Source organism: Nelumbo lutea, chromosome 3, assembly GCF_056320005.1.
Source record: "Nelumbo lutea isolate HS-2025 chromosome 3, American lotus-T2T, whole genome shotgun sequence".
Taxonomy (NCBI): Eukaryota; Viridiplantae; Streptophyta; class Magnoliopsida; order Proteales; family Nelumbonaceae; genus Nelumbo; species Nelumbo lutea.
This window is the reverse complement of record NC_142686.1, coordinates 62,009,674-62,035,308: the sequence shown is the minus strand read 5'-3', so window position 1 is coordinate 62,035,308 and position 25,635 is coordinate 62,009,674. Positions and strand designations below refer to the sequence as shown.

Below are 25,635 nucleotides of genomic sequence, written 5' to 3'. Positions count from 1 at the left end.
CTTACTCACTCTTTGAATTGCTTAGTCACTTTTTTTCTGTCTTCATGTGTGTTTCAGGATTTGACCTCGGGGAAGACGATTGGTAGAGGAAGCATGGTGGATGGTCTCTACATGTTGGAGAATAATGTTGGTCTAGTGGCGACTGAGTCCACGAGTTCGTCAAGTGAGAGTCAGGCCTATTTATGGCATAGTCGTTTAGGTCACCTTTCTTTTGAGTCGTTAAAAGTTATGTTCCCAAAGTTGTTTGAGCCCTTGTCAGTGAGTTAGTTACAGTGTCAAACTTGTCAGTTGAGTAAGCATTGTAGAAGTTCTTTACCTTTACGAAATAAAAGATCTGAATTTCCATTTCATATTGTTTATTCTGATGTTTGGGGCCCTGTTACTCTACCTACTGCAGCTGGCTATAAGTATTTTGTTACTTTGATTGATGATTATTCTCGATACACTTGAGTTTACCCTATGCGATCTCGAGATGAAGTGTCACAAATTGTGAAAGATTTTCAACGTATGGTGTTCACTCAGCTCCAAACGAAAATCCATATCTTCTAGTCGAACAATGCAAAGGAATATTTCCATAGTGATCTCACGAAGTTCTTTGCTTCGAGTGGGTCACTTCAGCGAAGCTCTTGTGCCAGGATACCCCGACAAAAAGGTGTGGCTGAATGGAAAAACCGTCACCTTCTCGAAGTTTCTCGTGGCTTGTTGATTCATATGAATGTGCCAAAACAGTTCTGGATGGATGCAGTATTGTGTGCGACATATATCATCAATCGCATGCCCTCTCGGCTACTAGAGTATAAGGCCCCACATCAGCTCTTGTTCCCTACAGCTCCGTTGTCCACCATTCCGATGCGTGTTTTTGGGTATCGTTGTTTTGTCCACAACCTGTCACCTACTCGTGGTAAACTTGACCCTTGGGCTATTCCTTGTGTTTTCCTTGGTTACCCTTCATCTCAAAATGGGTATCATTGCTATGATCCCATTGCCCGCAAGTACTATGTTTCCATTGATGTCTCATTCTTTGAGAGTCAACCGTTTTTCTCGGTTTCTCCTTAGGGGGAGAGTAGGGTTGAGGAGAAACAGGCAATGACTCAAATTCAACTACCTCCTTTACCCGATCCTCCTCCGTTCCGGGTTTTTCATCGTCGCCATAAGAGCTAGCAGAGTTCAAGAGCCGTGGAGCCGGACACTATGCAACCAACATCATCGGATTCACCCGAAGCAGATCCGTCCCATCAGCCAGGTACATTTGCTCCCGTTGCTCCTTTAAATGCTAATTCCCCTGTCACCAATGATCTTAATATTCCTATTGCTAAGAGAAAGGGTGTTAGATCTTGTACCACTAATCATCCTATCTCTAATTTTGTGTCCTATGAGCATGTTTCACCTTCGTACCGTGCCTTTCTCTTCTGTGGATAATGTCCCCATTCCTAAGACCGTGGCAGAAGCTTTGTCAAAACCTGAATGGATAGATGCAATGCAGGAAGAAATTGATGCTTTACACAAAAATGATACTTGGGAGTTGGTAGATCTTCCTGAACAAAAGGAACCAGTGGGGTGCAAGTGGGTGTTCACAATAAAACACAAAGCTGATGGAACTATTGAAAGGTACAAGGCTAGACTGGTAGCAAGAGGCTTCACACAGGTATATGGAGTGGACTATGCAGAGACTTTTGCTCCAGTAGCCAAGATGAACTTTATCCGGATTCTCCTTTCCTTGGCAGCAAATCTTGACTGGGATCTTCACCAATTGGACATCAAGAATGCCTTCTTGAATGGTGACTTGGAAGAGGAAGTGTACATGACCCAACCCCTAGGATTTTGTGCCAAAGGCAGTGAACAAAAGGTGTGCAGGTTAAAAAAATCCCTATATGGGTTGAAACAATCACCTCAGGCTTGGTTTAGTAAGTTCCATTTAGCAGTCCAACAAATGGGATTCAAATAATGCCAGTCAGATCATACCCTGTTTGTAAAAAAAGTGAAGGTAAAATTTCAGCCCTTATTGTGTATGTGGATGACATAGTGATCACAGGAGATTGGAAGGTTGAAATCCAGAGACTAAAAAAATTCTTAGCCACTAAATTTGAGGTGAAGGATCTAGGCCCCTTACGATACTTTCTTGGAATTGAAGTTGCCCGCTCTCACAAGGGCATCTTTATTTCCCAACGGAAATATGTACTAGATCTACTAGAAGATACAGGCAAGTTGGGGGTAAAACCATTTGATTCACCTATTGAACCTAATCACCATCTGGGAGACACTCAGGGAGAGTTTTTGAAAGATGTAAAGATGTTCCAGAGACTCATGGGGAGACTTTTGTATTTGTCTATGACCAGGCCTGATATTGCTTATGCAGTGGGTGTCCTTAGTCAATTCATGCACAGCCCTAGGACAACTCACTTTGAGGCTGTAGAGAGGATCTTGAGATACCTCAAGAAGTTTCCTGGAGCTGGTTTGTTGTTCCAGAAACACAGCCACTTAAAAGTGGAAGTATATACTGATGCAGATTGGGTAGGAGCAGTCAATGACCGAAGTCTACCCGTGGGTATTGTGCCTTTGTAGGAGGAAACATTGTTACATGGAGAAGCAAAAAACAAAGTGTGGTGGTTAGATCCAGTGCTGAAGCAGAGTATAGAGCGATGGCTCATGGGGTTGCGGAAATCATGTGGATAAGAAATCTGTTAGGTGAACTGGGTTTCGCAGTAAGCAATCCTATGTCACTCTACTGTGACAATAAAGCTGCCACCAATATTGCTGTTAATCCAGTTCTGCATGACAGGACGAAATACATTGAAGTGGACAAGCACTTTATCAGAGAGAAACTTGAAAGTGGAGACGTGTGTACACCATATGTCAGCTCGGAAGAACAACTTGCAGATATCTTCACTAAAGGTCTCCATCATGTGCGGCACAAAGATTTGTGTGACAAGTTGGGCATGATTGACATCTATGCTCCAACTTGAGGGGGAGTGTTAGAATAGTGTTAAAATAACTTAGCTGCATATGTTAAGGCCTGTTTGGCTAATTAAAGTGTTTTTTTATTTCGTTTTTTATTTCTACTATGTCGGTTATTGTACTCAGGGGCACAAGGGTCTTTACCTTGTTATTTCTGCCGCCCTATATATAATAAAATAAAGACCGGTGCCGCCAGTACTATTACATTGCAAAACCTTCTTTCTTCTCTCCTCTCTTCTCTTCTCTTCTTCTTCTCTTCTCTTCTCTTCTCTTCCTCTTATTTCTGGCCGGCCAACACTATCAAGACTAATCATAATCAATTTAAATCTAAGTATATCTTTGAGTGTCACACGAATACACTTAATGTGGGGTCCACAGTTTCCTACACTCCCCCTCAAGTTGGGTAGTAGATATTTGTCATTCCCAACTTGCATAGATCTTCTTCTAACTTCTTTCTTGAAACAACCTTGGTGAGTAGGTCTGCAAGCTGCATGTCGGAGGTGATGTAGGGAAGGCATACTTCTTGAGATGTAATTCTTTCTCTGATAAAATGCCGATCTACTTCGATATGCTTAGTTCTGTCATGTTGTACTAGATTATGGGCTATATTGATGGCAGCCTGATTATCACAGTACAACATTAGGGGTTTCTCATAAACAATACCCAATTCCTCAAGTAATGATCTCAACCATTGAATCTCAGCCACACCATTTGCCATGGACCTATATTCAGCTTCAGCACTTGAACAAGAAACAACACTTTGTTTCTTACTCTTCTAGGAGACCAGATTACCTCCTACAAAGGCACAATATCTAGAGGTAGATCTTCGGTCATCAACACACCCAACCACTATATTCTATTCGATTCTTGAGCTCTTCAACTCTCTAAAACTGTGGTTCAGATCTGACTTTTCTGCATATTTCTCCTTCTTCATATGGTCTAATCTCTTCAAGACCATAAGGTTTGAATCGTCTAAGTCCTTCTCTTCTGCAGGATATTTCTTTTATAGGGTCCAATTGGATCTGCTAGTTTCCTTTATTGTATCTAATCAGATCTGATCTGCTAGGGTTTTGATCCCTTTTCTCAGTCATTATAAGTGGTGGCACATGATTGTTGATTTAATATAACAGGTCCAGTGTCCACATTGTAATAATCTACAAACATGTGAAAGTCTGAAGTCACAGCTAGTACACATCCTTAAAAACAAGGCCATGGAAAACAACATGATTATTTTATGCACCGCATTCATCATGGGAAATGGAAATAAGTTGTAGCATCATAGTTTCGAGAAAAGGTGAACACCTGTCATTTAAGTTGAATTGTTTCTAGACACTACAACACAACAATTCAATAATACTTTTATCAGGCAATTGAACATTCAATTAATAAGGCTATGTTCCTAAGCCTTCTGATAGATAAACAACTAGAAAGGTTCCACATTTCCCAACCAGAGACCATATTATACTGCTGATTTAAGGGAATGACCTCCTTCTGCCAAAAACTAAAACAAGTAACCAACACAATCTATTCATTTCCATAAAATAAATGTTCATATAGTGTAATGCAGGTTATCTGCACCCGCATGAGGTGGGAAGTAGGAAAGAGAACGAAATAATATAATTACCTAAGCATGGTATGATAATCGTCATAATGAACCGGAAGCAGATCTCTTTTGAGCAGGGCCCGGCGAAATGCATTTACTGCTTCTTCCTCCTCTGCATCTCGAAAATCTTCTATCGAAACAGAAGTATATCGGCAGTCACCTACCCGTCTTCCCCGCCTCCTAAGAGTATGAGTAAACCTGGTCGAAGCATGCATTGCCTTCTTCTTGAGAGATCCGATCCGAGTTCTTCTCCTCTCATCCTCAGAGGTCTCAATATCAGATTTCCTTGCTCTTTCATCTTCTTGAACTGAAAGCCCTCCTAAAACCAACCAGTTGCACACCATGGTAAATAGACAATTAACAAACATTTTCCACTCAATTCTATCCGAAACTCCTCTAATTCAAACTCAAATTACCTGGCATTGTGTCCTTTACACATAGAAATCAATCCGAACACTCGGATATCTGCATCAAGAAAAATAAATCACTCAAAATCTGAAAGAAACTCAACAAAATTCACCAGAATTTTGGACTAAACAGATTACAAAAGGCAAAAATCAGTTGAAATCCCAGAAAAGAAAACAAAGAAAAAGAGAAAAATCCATCAAACAGAAGCCGAATTCCCCAAAGAATCAGCTTCATTCGCTCAAGCTAGCATCCCAGATGTACAATAACACAAAAAATAAAGACCCAGAATTCGAGATCAGAAAACAGGAACACATCATAAGTTCTCACATTTAAATACAATTCGGAATCCAAAATTTTCCATAGATGGATGGAGATCGAATCGTACCTTGGAATGGATCAAACCGAAGAAGGATCAAGGTAGTAGTACGAATTGCAAAACGGAAAATTACGCTCGTCTCTCTCAGATCTCGACGGAGAGATCGATCTCTCCTCTTCCCCCAATCGGTGAACAGTTCAACATTTAGGAAGTGTTTTTAAAGTGTATGTAGCTCGCTGGTTGCTTTTTCGTTACGAGGTCAGGTCTCTCTCAATTCTCAAAAAGGAGAGAGCGAGCGAGCGAGCGTGGCGTACAACGGCCGCATTACAGGGACAGAGACGGCGCCGTGAGTTCAGCCTTTATGCCTTGGTGGACTGTTCACTCTGGTAAAACTCCGTTAGTTAACGAAATGGAAACCGCAGAGCGGACAGGTTCACGCTCTTGACTCGCTGCTCGTGAATGTTTTTTTATTTTTGGCACAACACCGGATTTCTTTTGGCTAGAAAGGAGTCCGGCTTAGTCAGGGCAAGCACCGATTTGCCCGACAGAAGCCGAACTCGGTTGAAAAGGCACACCACTGGGATGGTCAGAGATAAAGCCACTAGGCCCACCACCACTAGATTAGGGCTGCGAATCGGATTGCCCCCGAGTTAATAGTTTACACTGTTTAGGGCTCAGGCTTTCGGTTGGGCCTATTAAAATTTTGATAAATTTTCATCTCTAACCTAAAAAAATTGCACCCTTGTGATCATGGGCCGGGTCTGGGCCGAGCTTTACACTTAAGGGCTATACATTAGGTTTGGGCCCAGCCTGGTCTAGGTTTCGGGCCTGAAACATAAGCCCTAGCATGGGCCCAGGCCAGGCCAGGCCAGATTTGACTTTGGGTCAATGTCTTTCATATATAAAATATTACATATCTATAATATTTTATATTAAATGACATAACATGCATATAAATTTATTCTATACATTATATAATATAAATTATACATGTCATGTTATAATATTTATATATATAATATATAATTTAATGTAAAATAATATATATATATATATTATACACAAAATGTGTAAGTTTAAATGTATGTGGGTTGGACCGGGCTGGGCCTAGACTGGACTTAAAGTATTAAGCCCAAGCCCAGCTCTAAAATTTGCAGGCTTGATATGAGCCTACGCCCAAGCCAGAACTGAACACAAAACCCAGGCCCAAGTTCCGAATTCCTGGACCGGGCTGAAGTGATCACCCCTACCTTACACCATTTCAGATCGGTGGATGGATGAATCGGGTTTACAAAGCAGGTTAAACCGTTAAAGCGCCCGAATATTTTATGCCCGTTGCGTTGCAGAGCTTATCTCATAGGTTATACACAAACAGCTTATAAGCTTTGTTTGGCAGACAAGTCAAAAAGCTTCCAAATCAGCTGTTTGGTATGCTACTTTTCTGTTTTTTTTTTTTTTAGTACCATTGTTATTATTGCTTCATAGGTATTTTTCAATGTCACGTCACACATTTTTCAATTTCTAATATATGGTATGATAAAACATTTTTCCAAACAACACATAAATATAACCAAACATTAGGCGTTGTCTGAAAAATCAAATTTCAGGCATGACAATGATGTGAAACCATTTTTTAAGAAACAGCATTAATTCCAAACACCTACCAAAAAAGCATACTCTGCAGTCTCTGTGAGTTAATTCGGATTAAGCTGAAATAGATTAGCTGAATCTTCAGCTCAGCCCTCTCAAAGGGCCTAGGTTCAGTTAGGTTTTCTACCGAAACAAAGGTTCAGCGGTTCAGGTAAGCTAGGGATTGTTCGATAATGCCATCTAAACTAACTTCCTAATTCTGAATTTTTTTTATTTTCTCCATCACCCCACCACTAAATGTGGTTAGAGGTGTGGTTATAGTTTTTTTGGACACTTTTATCCCTGATGAAATATCAAATTTCCATTCTAGGGTTTCTCATAATGAACTTGTTAAAATCACTAGTGAAATAAATTTGACAACTGATTGATATTAATTTATTATAAAGGGTAAAATACAAAAGCCTCAATCATAAAAACCTCCCCTATAGTTTCATTGTAACAAATAACTCCCCTATATTTTTGAAAAACTTAACAAAAACCTCCATTCCATCATTGGCCTAGACAGAAAACCTTAACTGATGCATAATTTTTTTAAATACCAATTTTACCCTTTATTACTGACCCAAATGGAAAGTGTCACTAACCACCTATGCGGCAACGGCACAGACGCCATCGCTTCTATCGAGATCAAGCCAGGTCTTTGCGTTATTCCTTCTCGTTGGCCAGGTCAAACTCAAACCTAGATATGTTTCTTCCTCATCGATCCAACTAGAAAACCCAACCACTTCCTCATTGGCTTGTCCAAGCCCAAAAAGAAAAAGCTCGCTTGCCGTCTCTCCACCATTATAAACGCCATCAATGACTGCAAGCTTCCTCTTGAACTCTGTTGTCAAGAGAACAAACCTACATCCTCGTTTCCTTTGCCACACCCATACTACCTTATTTCTCTTTGCATTTGTTTTATTCTCCTAGGTTGAGTAAACACAAAAAAAGATGTATCACTCAATGGCTAACTAGTTGAATCCATACTCACCCACACTTGATTACAAGAACGTTGAGGAAGGAAAGAAATATGTGGAACACAAACTTCGTAAGTTCCTCTATACGCTCTGCTTGAGGCCACGCCCGCCATAAATAGTTTCTTCTCTTCTACAGACTAAATAGACTAAAGCAGTAAAGTACAAGCACAATTTGAGAGTTCATATCAATCAATTTGCGTTTTTATTGACTTAAAAGTAATGGCCCTATATCATTCTTGTTTTTCCAACTCTGAAAGATAATGGAGTAAGGAAGATGCTAAAACTGCAACTATTGCTTCAAAGTGCAAACCATACTGATGAGGGGTGATTTGGCCCGACCTAGTAAGCAACAGACACATGGATTCGATCAGGTGATTGGACACGTGACTCAGTATCCTCAGCTATCTAGCAAACTACCTTTACGTGCCTAATCACCTCGACAAGTCGGGTCTACACCCGATCACCTTGGCAGGTCACTCCACCTCGGGAACTTCGACCACTGCGGTTAATACCCAAGCCCAAGTATCCCAAAAGACCAAGCTTATCAAGGTGACATGTGGCGGATATCTAGAAGGCTAACAACTATCTCTGAGCCTCTCGGCAGCACATCGCATAACCGTAGGTATTAATTCTATCCCATCCAAATCGAAAGGAAGTAGTAACTCTCGTCAGTTTGCGGAATCCCTGCCTTCTAGTAACGGATCCCAACAAATTAGGGCGAAGATCCTGAAGCATTTCGCTAGACCTACAGTCACCCACATACATATGGGCCTCAACCACCCAAAATCGAAGTACGCACGTCTGACTACTCTCTAGCTCTCTAGCACTCAATCTCCAACTCGCACATCCGAATACTGACTTAAGCATCGGAGTGACCTCGCTGGGTTAGCCACCCCGGGTTCTCTGATCTATTCGTCTTGCAAATTGATCATCCTACTAAGCAAGTAACATCGACAGTACTCTCCAGCTAGGAGCATCTAGGTCATGCACCATCATTTGGTGTCGTTTGTGGGATACACTACATAAAATCTAAGTTCCAACTTACCTTCACTTTTTGTTGTACTCAGTGGATACCGGCAAGGCTATTGACATGAGTGTTACTGGGGGGCAAGACATCTAGGTTGTGCACCATCACATATCATTCTTTCTTAGCCACTACCTCAATTCCTCTGAACACTAAAGATAATTTTGGATGTTTATACAACACCTAGGTAAGCAATTTCCTAGGGTCCAAACAATTTATACAACCACATCAAATTCATTGTTTGGTGAGAGTATTGGCCTCTTTGTTCCTATACAAGTTTTAGATTTGAAGTCCAAAGTAAAGATAATGCTTTTGTTATAACTTTGCCATCAGATTCTAGTTTGTCAAGTCACCATTTTACTAAGGATATACACCATATCCTGTCTATTTTTTGGGTTCTTTGCTCATAAAATCTCCTTTGCACAGCAAACTAGTTGAATTAGCCAATGGCTTTAGTATTGATTACAATTACTAACTAATCAGTTCCCGTTGACTTTATCAATTATCATCAGCACCCTAATCGCCTTTTTGAAGTTCCAGGTTGAAGATTTTGAAATTCTGAAAGTGCAAATGTGTGACATCGATGGTAAAGGTATTCCAGTATATCTTTTGGACAGTAGATGTTTGGACTTAAGTGGGAGAAAGAATTCATTCAAATGAAAATAAACAAATTCAGCTGAGGACCTCCTCTTTCATTAGAATGAGAGTGGTTTGATGGCCATGGTTGTAGCTAGCTCGTGCTTATTCATTAGCAGAAATTACGGAAATTGAGAAATGTTGCTCAGGGAAAATATGGTATTTTATGTTTTTTTTTTAAATGATGCCATAGGGGTGATTTTGTAAATGTATATGTTTTCCGTCTAGGTCAATGACAGAAGTGAGGTTTTTGTTGAGTTTTTCAAAAGTTCAGGGGAGGTATTTATTACAATGGAACTATAGGGGAGGTTTTATGATTGTCAGAAACTTCAAGGGAGGTTTTTGTATGCTACCCTGTTATGAAATATGCAAAGTACATTACACAAAAAGTAATACATATTAAATAATTGTAAAATGATAACAAAGGCATTTAAAATTATAAAAGTTTGTTTGAAAAAATAAATAAAAATACTGAAATTATTAATGCATTTATGATTTAACAATTTTAATTGAAGAATATAAATTATTTAAAATTTAATAACAACATAAATATAAAATATGTAAAATACATTGATAAATAATAATATACATCAAAATAATTGTAAAATAATAATAATGACTTTTAAAAGTATTCAAATAATAAAAATGTTAAATTTATTAACAAATTTACAAATAATTAAACAATTGAAAATATTAAATTAACTAAATTATTATAACAATTAGAAAATTCATTAACTAAAAAGTAATACAAATATAAATTATTGTATAATAATATCAAAGGTATTTAAAATTAAGGCATTTTACAAAATAAATGATAATGTTTCTCTTTCTCCAATTATTGAAGATGGGTATTTAAAATACAATGGTCAAAGAAGTGAGCAATAAAATAAAAATCCATTTTCTAACAAATTGTCCTTGCAATATAAAAAAAAAAAGTAAACAACCTTGTCTCCTCTTATCCTCCCCTCTTCTTTGAACCTATTTAAATTCTTAGAGTTAAGGGCTGTTTGATAAGAATTGAAGTCATTAAACTAAAAGGCTTATTGTTTTGTCTTTTAGTAAATGAATTTATAAGGAGGTTATGGGGTTATCAAGGGCCGAAGCTAAAGTTTGATATATGGGAAATTGCCTAAAACTCACCATGAGTTTTCATCATTTCTCTTTAACTCACCACAACTTTTCAAAATGTCTAAAACTCACTATGTCGCTAACTTGGCATTAAATAGACTAACGGGAGTTAATAAATTACCATTTTAACCTTCATAGAAAAATATAAAATATATACAAAATAAATTAATGGGTGTTAGTATATTACCATTTTAATATTTAGACATGAAAAAAAGAAAATGTTCAAAAAAATATATTCAAATATAAAATACATAAAAACATAGACATTATAAAAAATATAAAAAATTATTTTCAAATTATAGAAACTATAGAAATTGAAAAACAAAATCAGAAAATAAATAAATAACAAAAATAAAAACATTAGAAACTATAACAAAACACTAAAAATGCAAACAAACGAAAATTTGAAAACTATAAAGACCATTTTCCCTCTAACTCACTATTCAAGGGTAATTTGGCCATGAAAATTGTTATTTATGCTGACATGGACACCTTTTGTTAAGAAGCATTAATGGTGCACTAACAGAAGGTGAGTTTTGGAAAATAAAAACTTACTAACATGGTGAGTTTTATGCATTTTGAAAAGTTGTGGTGAGTTTAAGAGAAATGTTGAAAACTCATGGTGAGTTTTAAACAATTTCCCTTGATATATTACTTGTTAGATCTGTGTTATTTCAGATTTGTTCTCAACCATAGTTTAGATCTGTGTTATTTCAGATATGAATTTCATCAACCATGGCTAACCAATTGTTCTTAAGGGATAGAAGATGTGTCCTAGGGTGAATTGGGGTGGTGATGACTCCCAATTATCCTCAAATTTACATCAATTTAGGTTTGAGTTTAGAAAAACTCAGATCTAAACTGATGCAGATCTACTTTAGTAGAACTCGGATCTGAGTTTTGATATGAATCCTTACTTTCCATTCTTTTCTTTATATGGTTCTCTTTTTTTTCTTTTCATTTTCTTTTTTTTTGTAAAGAAGGAAAAAAATAATAAAGGGCTAAAACACAACTAAATCTTTTCGGCTGAATGCTGCAAGTCTGAGTTCTATTGATTTGAGTGACGAATGCGACTCAAATCTATAACACTCATGTTTTTGTGAATTTATTTTTCTTAGAAGGTAATAACTTCAAGATAGAAAGGAAATCAGGTCTACCTTTATTAAAATGAAACTGAAACAAGAAAAAGAAAGTAATCTACTAAAGAAAGAAGAAACAAAACTACAGTAGTACAACAATTGCATTCAAAGCTAAAATGTAAAATTAAGCAAATTAAACCAACTATGAATGCAATGCTGAATGAGACCAAATTAAGAATGCTCAATGTTTCCTAATATTGTTTCCCTAAATCCCCGGCAACGACGCCAAGTGCACTAGCCGTTCAAGTAGTAAAGTAGTGAATAAAGTATCATTCCCATAAGGATTTAGGAAACAATTACCAATACTAAATTGGGCACTTCTTATCTTATCAACAATAAATCAAAACTTTATTCAAAAGCAAAAAATCCTAAACTAAAATCCATCTAAATTATTGGCCCAATTGCCTTCAATTCAAGTTAGAAGAGTAAGTAGTTAATGTTAATCTCAGAATTCAGCAATCAATCAAATTGAATCATTCATGTATGCTGATAGCTATAAATATATAACCCTAGCAAGTGCACTAGTTATCAAGTAGTATAATAATATCGTTCCCACGGGAATTTAACAAAATAAGTATTAGAATCACAGTCTTTCCTAATTATTTGGACAATCAAAATTTAGATTTGAGGAAACAAGAACTACTAAAAATAAAGACTGGAATAAAGAAAATAAAAACAAGGGTGATCACTAATCGAATATGTAAATGATGGAATCGCTAGGACTTTAGGTCCACCTAGCCAATGTAATGAATATTGATGGGTCCAATTATCCAAGACTAATTGTTATTCCCATAAGCTGAGATTTTCACAAATTTATTTAATATTCTCTCTCGAGATATACTAAACCTATGCCCATCAAGTAATCCTTCGATCTCTCGAGTAGAGCTCTCAAGATGGAAGTGCATTAAGTCCAAGAAAACCATTAATTTCAGATGAATCATGTATATATATCTCTATATACCATTCAATTCACACTATGAATTATTCTGTTAATTATGTGAATTTCTCTCTCAATTCATTCACATAACCCAAATCAATTAAGAGGTGACCAAGCTCTTAATTGCATTAAGCACAATAATTCATAGACTATATGGAAATCACAATCTTCGATAAATCAAGAAGATAAAAATATATTCATTAACATGGTTAGGCTTTCCATAGCCCTAGCAAGAAACAAATCAGTTCTTGATGGAAGAATTAAAACAAACAAAGGAGAAGAAAGAACTATTGAATTCGCCCATGGTGCTGAGATCTCCTCTTCTTGAAGTTTCTTAAATTCTTGAACCTTTCTTGAACCCTTCTTGACTGATTGCTCCTTGCTTCTTGATTCAGATCAAAAGTTGAATGATTGAATAATTCAGTGATCAAGTGATACCTCAAGCTGGTCCACCCCCTCCTTCTTATAGATTAAAGGGGAGAGGGTGGTCTCCTACTTTCTCTTGAAGTTGATTTTTACAGGAAATAGAAAGTCCTATCCTAATTCTAATCCTATCTCTTTATCTCTTGAACTCAATCCCTTTTTCATTCTAAGATTACATCAAGAATTTAAATCTAGAAGGATTCTTCTTAGTTTCTTATTCTTGGATTCGTAATAGACCTCCTCTGTGAATTGGGCTTCAGCTAGGCTTTTCTGCGAGTTGGGCTTTAGCTGCGGATTGGGCCTTCCTACGAAATTGAATCAGTCCATTCGAAGTTCGGAGATGCGAGTTAAGCCCATATTACTTAACGATGTCGAAACTGTAAAAAAACATCCGATTTGTCTTTCTTTGCTCTTGATGCCTTCTTTCATACCCTGGACCAAAATACAAGAGATATGAGTCCAATTAGATGCTAATTTAGTATAAAAGACAGAATAATCAGGGATAAAAATATGATAAATCCTACTCTCATCATATGCATTTCTTTAAACATATCTAAGGAATCAATTCAAATCTGAATTGATCACCAATTGAATTGTGCAAGTTATCTCTAACTTTGCATCCAATTCAATTCTTGAATAGTGGATCTGAATTCCTAAAGTCTTTATCAAGCACTCTAAGAATTCCAAGCTTAGATCAATTCGGCCAATCTGAAAATTTGCAGATCTGAATTCTCTTTCAAGCAATTCAGATCTTGCAATCTCATATGTGAAAATTCATATATGAGCTTTGAAAGTTTAATTGGCTGAATTGATCTACAATAACCCCTATTCAAGAAACTTCAAGAACAATTCACACCCATTCGAATGAATAAAAAAGAAATTGATTGCTGATATAAAATTTTACGAACTTAATTACATCAAGAAAGAATGGAAGAGGGAGAAAGAAAAAATTACAACAAGGAAGCTGAATTCAAATCAAAGGAAAATGAAACTAGAATGGAATTATTACAATAAATCTCTGAATAAAAAACCCTCAATTTCAAACTAACATTCTCTTCTTGCTAACTTGACTTGAACTCTTTCAATCATTCTTCTTCTCCTCCTTGCACCTAGCCCTCCTTCTCTTCTCTTCTCTTCAAAGTATTCGAACCTCTAGGAATGGAAAAGCCTTGATTTCAAGCAATTGAACACCTCTCCCCCCTTTGAACCTTCTAGAGTGCTCTCTCAAGAACCTTCTAAGGGTTGTTGCCCTTAGCTCCTTTGGGCTGCAATTAAGTTTCTTCTTAACACATGTTAGCTACACTCTAGGTTGTTCTTTGGGCTGAGAATGGACCTCCTCTTGCTAGGCCTAAATTTTCTCCTTGCTAGGTTTCTTTACTTAGGTTTTCCCAAGGAATTAACTTGAACTACTTGGGCCGAATTATGCTCTCTTGCTTCTATGGCTGAGTTGTGCTGAAATTGGTAATTTTTTGCCTTCTTTTTTTACCTTTTGCCTTCTTTTTCTTGAATTGATTACCCCTGAAATCTTTCTTGACATTGAGCTAAACCGGCATAAGACTCCGTGCAAAAACCTAAAAAATTATAGATAAATTGTATGTTCATCAGTGACAAAAGGATGAAAAGGATATATCAAGTGTTAGAGACAAGGCGAATTTATTTCAATGATATACTTGGTAGAGAGAGGGGTAAACCATGGAAAATTTATACATAAATGCTACAAATTTTCTAAATTCTACATTAATATACATTTTATTTTCTAATTAAATGGAATTTAATGAATATGTTTAGAAGATACATAAATAAAATTTTTAGTAATTACCTGAAACTTTAATAAATTTCAATATTTTTAACTAAAATTTTTAGAAATTAAAGATAATAATTTATTAATAATTATTAATAGTAAAAAGTAATCAATACTCATCTAAAATTGTAATAAATATTTTTTAAAAAATACATAAATGAAATTTTCAGAAATTATATGAAATTGAAACAAATAATTATCTCATATTGTAATAAATATTTTTCAAAAAAACACACAAATTAAATTTAAAAAATGACCTGAAATTGTAATAAATTTCAATATTTTTTAACTGAAAGCAATTACTAAAATTCTCTGGAATTAATGACAATAATTTATTAATAATTATTACAGAAATTTACTAATAATTATTACATAAATTTATTAATAATTTAATTAACAGTAGTCAAAGAATAAAATTTTCGAAATAATTTCCTATTAATTAATATGAGCAAAAATAATTTTAAATAAACTACAATGGAAATTGTACAAAATTTCAATAATATTTTAAAATGCATAAACGTTATAACACTTCCAACATTACACTAATATATCTTTTATTCTCTAATCAAAACTAATAAATATTTTTTTTTAAATGAAAAATTTCCAAAAAAATGTAATAAATAATTATTTTAAATTGTAATAAATACTTTTCAGAAAATACATAAATGAAATTATTCGGAAGTTATTTGAAATTTTAATAATTTTCATTTTTAAAGTTAAATAATTATTTTATAATTTTCAATATTATTTAAAATTGTATTAATTTTCATTTTTTTAACCTAAATAATTATTTTATAATTTTCAATATTATTTGAAATTTTCAGAAACTATGTGAATTAATTATCTGAAATTTTCAGAATTTAATTTCTGAAGATCAATTACTGAAATAATTTTCAATATTTAAACTGAATTTTTCAGAAAAAAATTGTAGAGAATTAAAAACCACAAAAGTTATTGATAATTAATATTAATGTTATTTGTTTTCATAATTTTTAAAAATTAATTCCTTTAAATAATTTTATTTGTTTTAATTTACTAAAAATGACATTTTAAAATAACAGTGAATTACAATTTAAAATTAAATAAAAGGAAAATTTGCACATTCTAGAGAAAGAGGATGATTTTAGTGTAAAACATATATTGAGCTAATTAAGTAGGGAAATTCAATAGATAGCGAGAGTGGAAGATGTGGGTTGGGGTGGGGGGTAGAGATTTTAGGAAGATTCAAGAGAGACTTTTAGGAAGATAGAATTTGTATACTTGCTTTGCACGTGACAAATTTTTTGATGGAGGGTGATTTGGCCCGACCTAGTAAAGAGGGGACACGTGGACATGACCTGATCAAGAGATGACAACTCAGTTTATCATAACTAGTCCACAGCAGATCGAGCTGGGTACCCAATCACACAAGGATAAAGTGACCACAGGACAAGGCCACCTCGAGCCGAGATCTCCTTGGTACCAGATTGCAACAAGAACACCTCGATGCCAAGGCACATCGGCACTCAACCAGTTCCAGACTTAAAGACATCAGTTCGGGGATACTGACATGCCACTACATGGTGATCCCGAAAACCCCTCCAATGGATCTTGGGCCTCACAGGATCACACCGTGTAACAGCTAGAATTATCTCCTCGACCGATTCGGGCGGAAGTGACGAGACTTAATAGTTGGCAGCGTTATTTTCCAACTAACACAGAAACGGGTCCTATCATGATGAAGATCTCGGAACTGATTTGCAAAACCCATGAGGACTTGACTATATAAAGGCTCCACCCCCGGAGGTTAAAGGAATGTGTGATTTCTTTGCTTTCTAGCTCTCCTACATCCTTAAGCTATTTCAGCTTGCTACTGGTTTACTGACTTAAGCATCGGAGCGACTTGCCGGGCTAGCAACCCCGGGTTCTCTAATCCTTCTTTTGCAGATCAACTTAGTCCGTTGTCTGCCTGGAAGCCAGATCACCTCCAGCAAGGAGCAGCGAGATCGCACATCATTTGGTGTCGTCTGTAGGAAATGCTACAAAAAGCCTTTCTCCACCATCAATAACAGAAACAAATCCATGGCTTCCTCCAGCAACGCCAGACAAAACAATGAGGTGAACATCTCTACAGGGCAGTCTCAGATCCCGTCTGTTTGCATAGGTCAGTTTACCATATCGCTTATTGCGGCTGGAGTCCCAACACTGACCATGCCCCAAGCGATTTCACAAGTGAACGCACCACTCCCTCCTTTAGTTGGCGCGGCATTCGCTGAACCATCTATGGTTCCCCTGGAGTTGGCCAATCCCAACTTGATGACCTGGTACACTGTGTTTGGGCCATCCAGGTCCAAATGCAATAGGTCCAGAAGTTCCAACACTATCAACAACAAGTCCTCCATCACTTTTACTAGCAACAGTACCAACAACAGTTCCCTCTGCTACAGCAAAATCCGCAGTCGGTTCTACCTCGGCATCCGACAGCACAGCAGAATCAACCCCGCAGTCATCAGCAGAATCGCTCTCCCCGCCGTGGCAAGACCTCTCAAGTCCCACTTCCTCTTGGGAGTCAGGTCTCATCCCGCAGCAGGAGGGACAAACAAGTCACCCCCCCCCCCCCCGCTTCTTAGGGCAACTTGAACAGATCAGGAGATGCTCAGCCTGCTAGGGCCATGTTACCTCGGCCTTCTCATTAAGAGGGCTCACTCACAGGTAACCGGTTTGGGTCCCTGGCTGTGGACTCAAAACAAGGCCCATCCATCCATGGTAGCCAGGCTCAGCACCCAGAGCCACTCTGCGCCATAATGGTTCCAGATCATACAGAAGTCAACAGCACTAATGCGGAGCTGGTCAAGAAGCAGCAACAAAAGTGTCACAAGGCATGACAAACTACAGCTCGTAGCCATCTCGTCGTTCCCAACCAACCAGAACAAGTGAATGGTAAAGAGGAGGCAAGCTCAACAGCCACAAAGACTGCTCCAAGACTGCTTCTCTCCTGTTTGGGTCATCTCCTTTATCCTCCGAGCTCCTGGCAGCCTCTTTGCCAAAAGATTTTAAAATGCCACCTCTGGACAATGATCCGAATGATCATGACAAACTACGAACTGCGCCCAACTTCTGATAGTCCCTGGCACGAGGTTCTTGTACCTAGTTGGGGCTGATGAGTCTTGCATGTGCATAGCCTTCTCCACAACATTTAAAAGAGTAGATCCAGTAGTGAGGCTCATGGCGGCGAAGAAAGGTATAACACGCAGAGAATTTAAGTGGCATGTGGTGGCCAATAAGCCGAAGTACATCACGGAATTCCTCAAGCTTGCCGATCAGTTCATCAAGACCGAGGAAGAGATGAACCAAAAGACTGAGAATCCAGTAGAAAAGAGGAAAAGAGAAGGTGACAACGCAAGTAACGGTGGCAGCAAGCGAAGAAAGACCAAGTCCCTGACTAGGGGAGGAAACAAGTTAGGGAGCCGATCTCCTTCACAATCTCACAGGTTGGGTTGGCGTTCCCGAACTCCGCCAGTTGAACAGACAAGCTACATGCCTTTCAACGCAAAGCGTTAAGGATTCCTCCTCCGTCAAGTGGCCACCTCAATTGAGGGGGGACCCCACCACCAAAAACAGGAACGTGTATTGTCACTTTCACAAAGACCACGGTCATAGTATCAAAAAATTATAGAAACCTCCGTGACGAGATCGAAGAAATCATCCGTTGTGGATATCTAAAAAAAATCATAGAAAAAGAAAATAAAAACCAAGCAGATCAATAAGAGGAGCAAAGAAGAAATGCTCCCGAGTCCAGTAGCAGGCAGAATGAGCAGCCACAAAGGCAACTACTAGAAGAAAGGCCGTTCCGCAGAGTAATCAACATGATTACTAGCGGGTCCATCATCGTGGGTTGCACCTCAGTGGCGAGTAAAGCTTCAATTCGTGAACTAGAGCATGAAGAGCAGAATCAACCGAAGTGACGCGGGCTCGAAGTTCCCATTTACTTCATAGAAGATGATGCACGTGGGATCCAGTACTCCCATGACGATGCCCTGGTGATAAAGATGAGACTGAATGACTTCGAACTGAAGCGCGTCCTAGTAGATTTGGTTAGTTTGGCCAACATTCTATTCAAGGACACCTACGACAAGCTCCAACTCCAAGAAAGCGATATCAAGCCGACAGATACACCCTTGGTAGGCTTCAGTGGAAAAGAGGTCAGTCCGTTAGGGCGAGTCTCAGTACCTGTAGAGGTCAACATGTGGCCTAACATTGTAAGGTTCGGACACACTTTCCTGGTGGTCGCGACTCCCTCCCCGTACAATGCCATTGTAGGTCGGCCTATTAGCCACACATTACACGCGGTAGTGTCCACCTAATACTTGGCCATCAAGTTCCCGACGAACTATGGAGTAGGGGTTGTGCGAGGTTACCGGCTCAAGTCTCACAAATGCTACGTTGCCGCTCTCAAGGGGAAAGCCAAGCTAGCAGCTGATATCGAGCTCGAGTGACCTGTGGAGTATCCCACGGAGCGAGTTATGCCAATGGAAGAGATGGTCCACATCCCAGTCTCAATAGAAGATCCAACTAGAACTCTCCAGATCGGTGCTTCGATCGAGGAACCACTTTATTCTTAGCTGGTAAGTTTTTTAATTAAAAATTTAGATGTATTTGCGTGGTTTGCAGCAAAAATGCATGGCATAAATTCCAAAATCCCAACTCATAAGTTAAATTCTGATCCTTTAGTCAAGCACGTTAGACAGAAAAAATGCAACCTCGCCCCGGAGCGCTAGAGGATAGTCGATGAGGAGGTCGGGAAACTCTTAACGGCCAACTTCATCAGGGAGGTCCATTAGCCGTGCTGGGTAGCTAACCCAGTTTTGGTAAAAAAAGACCAACGGTAAATGGCGCATGTGCGTCAATTATACCGACCTGAATCGAGCCTGCCCAAAGGATTGTTTCCCACTCCCTAAGATTGATTGCCTAGTGGACGTGATATCAGGACATGAGTTGCTGAGCTTTTTGGACACATACTCGGGATACAACCAGATTAAGATGGACCCTGCCAATGAAGAAAAAACAACCTTCATAACTAAGCTCGGCCTGTATTATTATAAGGTTATGCCTTTTGATCTAAAAGACTTCAGGGCAATCTTTCAAAGCCTTGTAAATAGAATTTTTGAGCCGTTAGTCGGCAACAAGGTTGAATGTTATGTAGATGATATGGTCATAAAGTCTCAGTTTTCAAAATTTTTATTGAATGATTTGCAAAGTGTTTTTGAAATCTTGCATAAGTATAAAATGAAATTGAATCCCAACAATTGCATCTTTTGTGTCACCTCGGGTAAATTCCTGGGCTACATAGTCAACTGACGTGGCATCGAAGCCAACCCTGAAAAAATAAAGGCCATCCTAGATATGAAGCCACCTTGCAAAATAAAGGAGGTTCAGAGACTGAACGACATGATAGCCACTTTGAGACGCTTCATGTCCAAGTCGGTAGATCGTTGCCTGCCTTTCTTTAAGGCCATAAAGAAAAGCAAGGACTTTGAATGGACCGCAGAATATCAACTCGTCAAAGGCGAGCTGAAAAAATACCTAGTTAGCATCTCGGTTCTGACCTGACCCGAGGAGGGAGATGTTTTAAAGTTGTATCTCTCCATGAATGATGAGGTAGTCGGCTTGGTACTAATAAAAGAAGTAGATCGGGTCCAACGACCTATCTGCTATGTCAGCAAGGTTTTGCAGGATGTTGAAACAAGGTAATCAGAGATTGAGAAGCTGGCATATGCACTAGTCACATAAGCTTGGAAGCTTCGTCCTTAATTCCAAGCCCACACCATTGTCGTCCTCACCAACAAGCCTCTGAGGCAAATCCTAATCAAGCCCGAGGTGTCTGGTAGACTAACGAAATGGGCCATTGAACTTGGAGAGTACAACATCGGGTACGAACCTTAGACGACGATTAAGGCCCAAGCCTTAGCTGACTTCGTTGCTGAATGTTCCTTCACCACCGCAGTCCTTGAACTGACTGAGCTCAGACATGCAGAGGAAGCTTCAACCAGCACGACACCAATCCCAGTCCGAGCAAGTCTGACCTGGGACGAGGAACCCTAGATCCTCTATGTTGATGGCTCATCCAATCAACAAGGAAGCGGGGCAGACATTATTCTATACGGTCCAAGAGAAGTGAAGCTGGAGTACGCACTTCGGTTTGAGTTCGCAACATCTAACAATGAAGCAGAATATGAAGCATTGATAGCCGGGCTCACCTTAGCAGACGAAGTGAAATCTAAACATATCATCATCTGTAGTCACTCCCAGCTCGTGGTCAACCATATTAACAGCGAATGTGAAGCCCGCGATCTCACCATGGCTACTTATTTAGCCAATGTCAGAGAAGTTCTACGCGACTTCTTATCTTACTTCATCAAGCAAATCCCAAGATCCGAGAATGCTGAGGCTGACGCCTTATCTCGGTTAGCCAGCACAAGCAATAACACAATGAGGACCGTGTACATAGAGGACCTACCCTGGCATAGCATTATCAGGGGGGCAGGTCGCTCCTATAGTACTGATCAGCGAAGTACGTCATTATAGACGGATAGCTGTACCGAAAATCTTTCACGCTCCCTACTTGCACTGCTTGCAACCCTCAGAGGCTGAGCTTGTTCTTCGTGACACTCATGAAGGATTGTGTGGCAGACTCTTGGGGGGCAGTGCTCTCGCCTAGAAAGCCCTACGAGGGTACTATTGGAACATAATGAAGGCAGACGCATTCGATCTCGTCAAGAAGTGCGATAAGTGTCAAAGGCATGCCAACATCCACCATTGACCTACTGCCGACCTCAAATATCTCATAGCCCGTGGTCCTTCACACAGTTGGGAATCGACGTTCTTGGCCCTTTCCCACCAGCGACAAGACAAAGGAGATTCTTGGTGGTAGCAGTGGATTACTTCATGAATTGGGTGGAGGCGGAACCCCTAACAATGATCACAACCCACAACATACAAAATTTCTTTTGGAGGAATATATTATGTCGCTTCGAGCTACCTCGGGTACTCATCTCCAACAATAGAAAGCAGTTTGAGGACATCAAGTTGTAGAGTTGGTGTGTTGAGATGGGGATACAATAGAACTTTACCTCGGTGACACACCCTCATGAAAATGGGCAAGCAGAGGTCACGAACAGAGCCATACTCTGTGGATTGAAGGCTCACTTAGCCCGAGCTAAAGGACTATGGGTAGATGAGCTGCCCAGTGTGTTATGGGCCTACCGAACTATCATTAAGACCGCCACAGGAGAGACCCCCTTCAACATTACTTATGGCACGGAAGCGGTGATCCCAACAGAGATCGAGGTGCCTACGCTATGCTTGGAAGCCTACAACAAGGAAGAAAACAATGACGAGCTCCGTACCAACCTCGACCTGGTGGAAGAAGTCCAAGACCTGGCATACATTCGAACTGCAGCCTACCAGCAAAGGGTGGCTTGGTATTATAACGCCCAGGTCAAGAAACGACACTTCCGCATCGGCAACTTGGTTCTTAGGAAAGTTATGGTACCTGAGCCTGGTGTTAGTAAGCTCAAACTGAACTGGGAAAGTCCGTAATGAGTAAGACAGGTACTTGGGGAAGGTATGTACGAGCTCAAGAACTTAGAAGGAAAACAAGTACCTCAAGCATGGAATATCGACAACCTGAGACGATACTACCTATGATTGCTGAACTGGAGAGAGGACTGCGAGTCACTCCCATAAGTCCAAGGACAAAAGTTCCGAACTGATAAAAAACTTCGGCACCACATAAGTCCCAGTCGCCTCCTCGGCATGGGCACATAGGACCTAGTCGCCTCTTCGGCATGGGAAAAACCAAGGGTAAGGAGAGTGGACTGTGAGTCACTCCCAGAGCCTAAAGGCTAAAGTGCTGAACCGATAAAAGACCTCGGAACCACATAAGTCCTAGTTGCCTCCTCGGCATGGGCATACAAGTCCCAGTCGCCTCCTCAGCATGGGCATACAAGTCCCAGTCGCATCCTCGACATGGGCAGACAATACCTAATTGCCTCTTCGGCATAGGCAACTCATCTCCTCATGCCTAAGGTATAGACAGCTTGGGTATAAACCCTACGATGTCTAGCCCACTTCGACATATAATGAAAAAGTTGAACCCCAACAAAGGGACAACTAACATTACCAAGTAGCCCGCTTATAGACAGGTCGGGTATATGCCCTACAATGTCCATGTACCTCAGTGTACATCATGCGAAGTTACCCCTACTGGTAGTCCAACTCAGTAGCTCAACGGTTCGGGGTAACCTATACCTATTTGGTTAGTTCGCCAGTTAGGGAGTTATTTGCATTTGGAATATTTGACAAAAAGACAAGTGTATTTCATTAATATGAGGAGTTCGTTACAAAAAAAAAAAAGATTTCTACTATAAACCGATCTCACAGGCCCGGGGTAAACAATATGGAAGTCTATTCGTCTGAGCACTCGTCGCCTTTGCCTGAGGCGTCGATAGGAAGGTTCGCCCTTTCGTTAGCACCGGTCTCTTCAATGTCGATGAGAAGCTCGCAGTCACTTTCCACCTCGGAGTCTGGATCTTTGGTAGCTTCGACAACCATCTTATATGTGACCCTTGAGGTGGTGATGGCGCTTAGATCGAGTTGCGGAAGTTCATGTTGGGTTAGCCACCTGCTAAGCTTAAAGCCCTTACGGTAGCCTTCTGTTCCCGCCTCGATCAACTCTCCATGGAACTCCTCAGAGGTCTTGTATTCCTCGACAACTTTGGCCTTGGCCTCCTCCACTGCTTGGAGGAGTATTTCAGTTCACTCCTTGACATGGGCCTTGAGGTTCTCCATCTCCCACTTCAGTGCCGCATTCTCCCTTGCGAGCTCCTCCTTCTCGAACATCAGTAGTGATATCAACTACTTCTAAGCTTGTGCATCATTCTTCAACTGGTTGATTTCATTACGGGCCAAATTCAGCTCGGCGTGAGCTTCGCGAGACGAGGACTCAGCTGCAATAGCTCGCTTCAGGTGCAGTTCGGACTGATATGTCAGAGCGTGCACAACAGAGTTCACCTGCCAAGAGAAGAATAGCAGTTAGTACAAGAAAAGTTTTCAAGTATAGAATTGAAGAAGTAAAGACAACTTACCACCATACAGTGAGTAGTTGCTTGAGCTCTGAGCTGAGCGATCGGCAAGTCGGCTAAGTTGGCGACCTCCTCGATGTATACCATGCCCTTGCTCTTGAGGAGGCTATACTTCAGAGTTAGGATACTCCGAACTACCTCCTCACTGCCCGAAGAAGTAATAGCCACAGGGGTGGGCTTCGAAGATGTTGCCTCCTCGGGTGCACGGGGTGGGGAGACCCTTCCTGGTTCCTCCTCGACTAGATCGATCACTGGAGGTTGCACATTGGAGGGCTGCTTGGGCTCAGGGACGGTAGCATATGGAGACTCAATGCGAGGTCTTTTGACAACTCGCTTCTTCCCCTTCATCCTTTCAAGGAGCTCATTCGTAGGAAGCTTCATGGTTGCTGTAACAAAAGCAAAACATCATAAACAGCATCAAAATAAAACAAAGGCAGTACAAAAGTAACGACCTACCAAGACTCAAATTGGCCTGCATGAGCTTGTCTTCGGTCACATAGTCTGCGAACTTGAGACTGAGCTCCGCCCAGGACTGGAGTGCTTCCCTTGTCTTCAAGTCCAGCCTGACACCGGGATCTTGGATGGCTGCCCTCCAGTGGCTCGGGAAAGGCCACCCCTCAGTGTTACGACTAAGAAGTAGCCCCTTTTCCAGGCCGGTATCCTGTTTGGTAGTTCGTGTGAGAACTTGTAGCCTGAACATGGGGACAAGTAGTAAGTCCACCTGTGCTCGGGTATTACAAAGGAGGAATTCTTCTTTATTGAAAGGATTGAAGAAAAATTGTCAAGGTTAAGGGGCAGGTTATAGTCATGGAAAAGCGAGATGGTTCCTACTATGTTGCGGATGGAGTTCGAGTAATGGAAGATGAAGACCAGCTGCGAGTTGTTCCTCAAAGATCACGATCTCGTCGTGACCGTGCTCCTAGGGAAAGTTACCTATCAGAAGACTATAGACAAGATCACTTGGAAGCCTATACCGAGCTACTAAGGCTTGGAGCCTGTCCACTGTCATCGTCAATGGGCCAAAGTTATCTAGCTGCCGACCTTGGTGCGAGGTGGACGCCAGACCACCGGAGGCCTCTCACGCCTCCCGAGGTGATTCCACCTTAGGAGGACTGTGGACTGCTTCTTGACCCGAATCAGCTTTTTCAGTAAGGCATTCTATGACCTAAGCCGAGGTACCCACCTCGGCCCCAACGGATTCACCGCTCTCATCTAAAAGACTATCTAAACTAAAACTAGACATTGTGAAGAAAAGATAATCAGAAAAGTAGAGCTAGGGAAGACTCACCAAAGGAAGACCGAACTGAAAGAAGACACCAGACTAGAGAAACCGAGCTAAGAAGTTTGAACATGACCTCAGAACAAAGATTTGCAAATTTATGGCAAAGCGAATGAGTCTTGGGCCCCCTATTTATAGTCAGTATGTCCGAAAATCAATGGTCGAGATTGCGTGATGTCCGCGCGTGAACCAGGTGTGACCTAGGTTATTCCTGGTTGAGCCGGATAGCCGAACAAATCTGACCTGTAATTCGTT

The 25,635-nt window shown here is 40.0% G+C and overlaps 1 protein-coding gene across 2 annotated transcripts in view; it reads right to left on the bottom strand.

Moving 5' to 3' along the window:
* Positions 1–5,900, bottom strand: part of LOC148865278 (Sec14p-like phosphatidylinositol transfer family protein) — a 52,238-nt gene extending 46,338 nt beyond the window's left edge. The window contains exons 1-3 of one of the 2 annotated variants that reach the window (XM_088977580.1): positions 5,352–5,900; positions 4,975–5,023; positions 4,580–4,877 (exon numbers count right to left, since the gene is read on the bottom strand). In XM_088977580.1, coding sequence (XP_088833706.1) covers positions 4,580–4,877; positions 4,975–4,981 — 305 coding nt within the window. In that variant the 5' untranslated portion in view covers positions 4,982–5,023; positions 5,352–5,900. The remainder of the gene's footprint in view (positions 1–4,579; positions 4,878–4,974; positions 5,024–5,351) is intronic. The other variant, XM_088977579.1, reaches the window with a different exon arrangement.
* Positions 5,901–25,635: the final 19,735 nt, after the last annotated feature.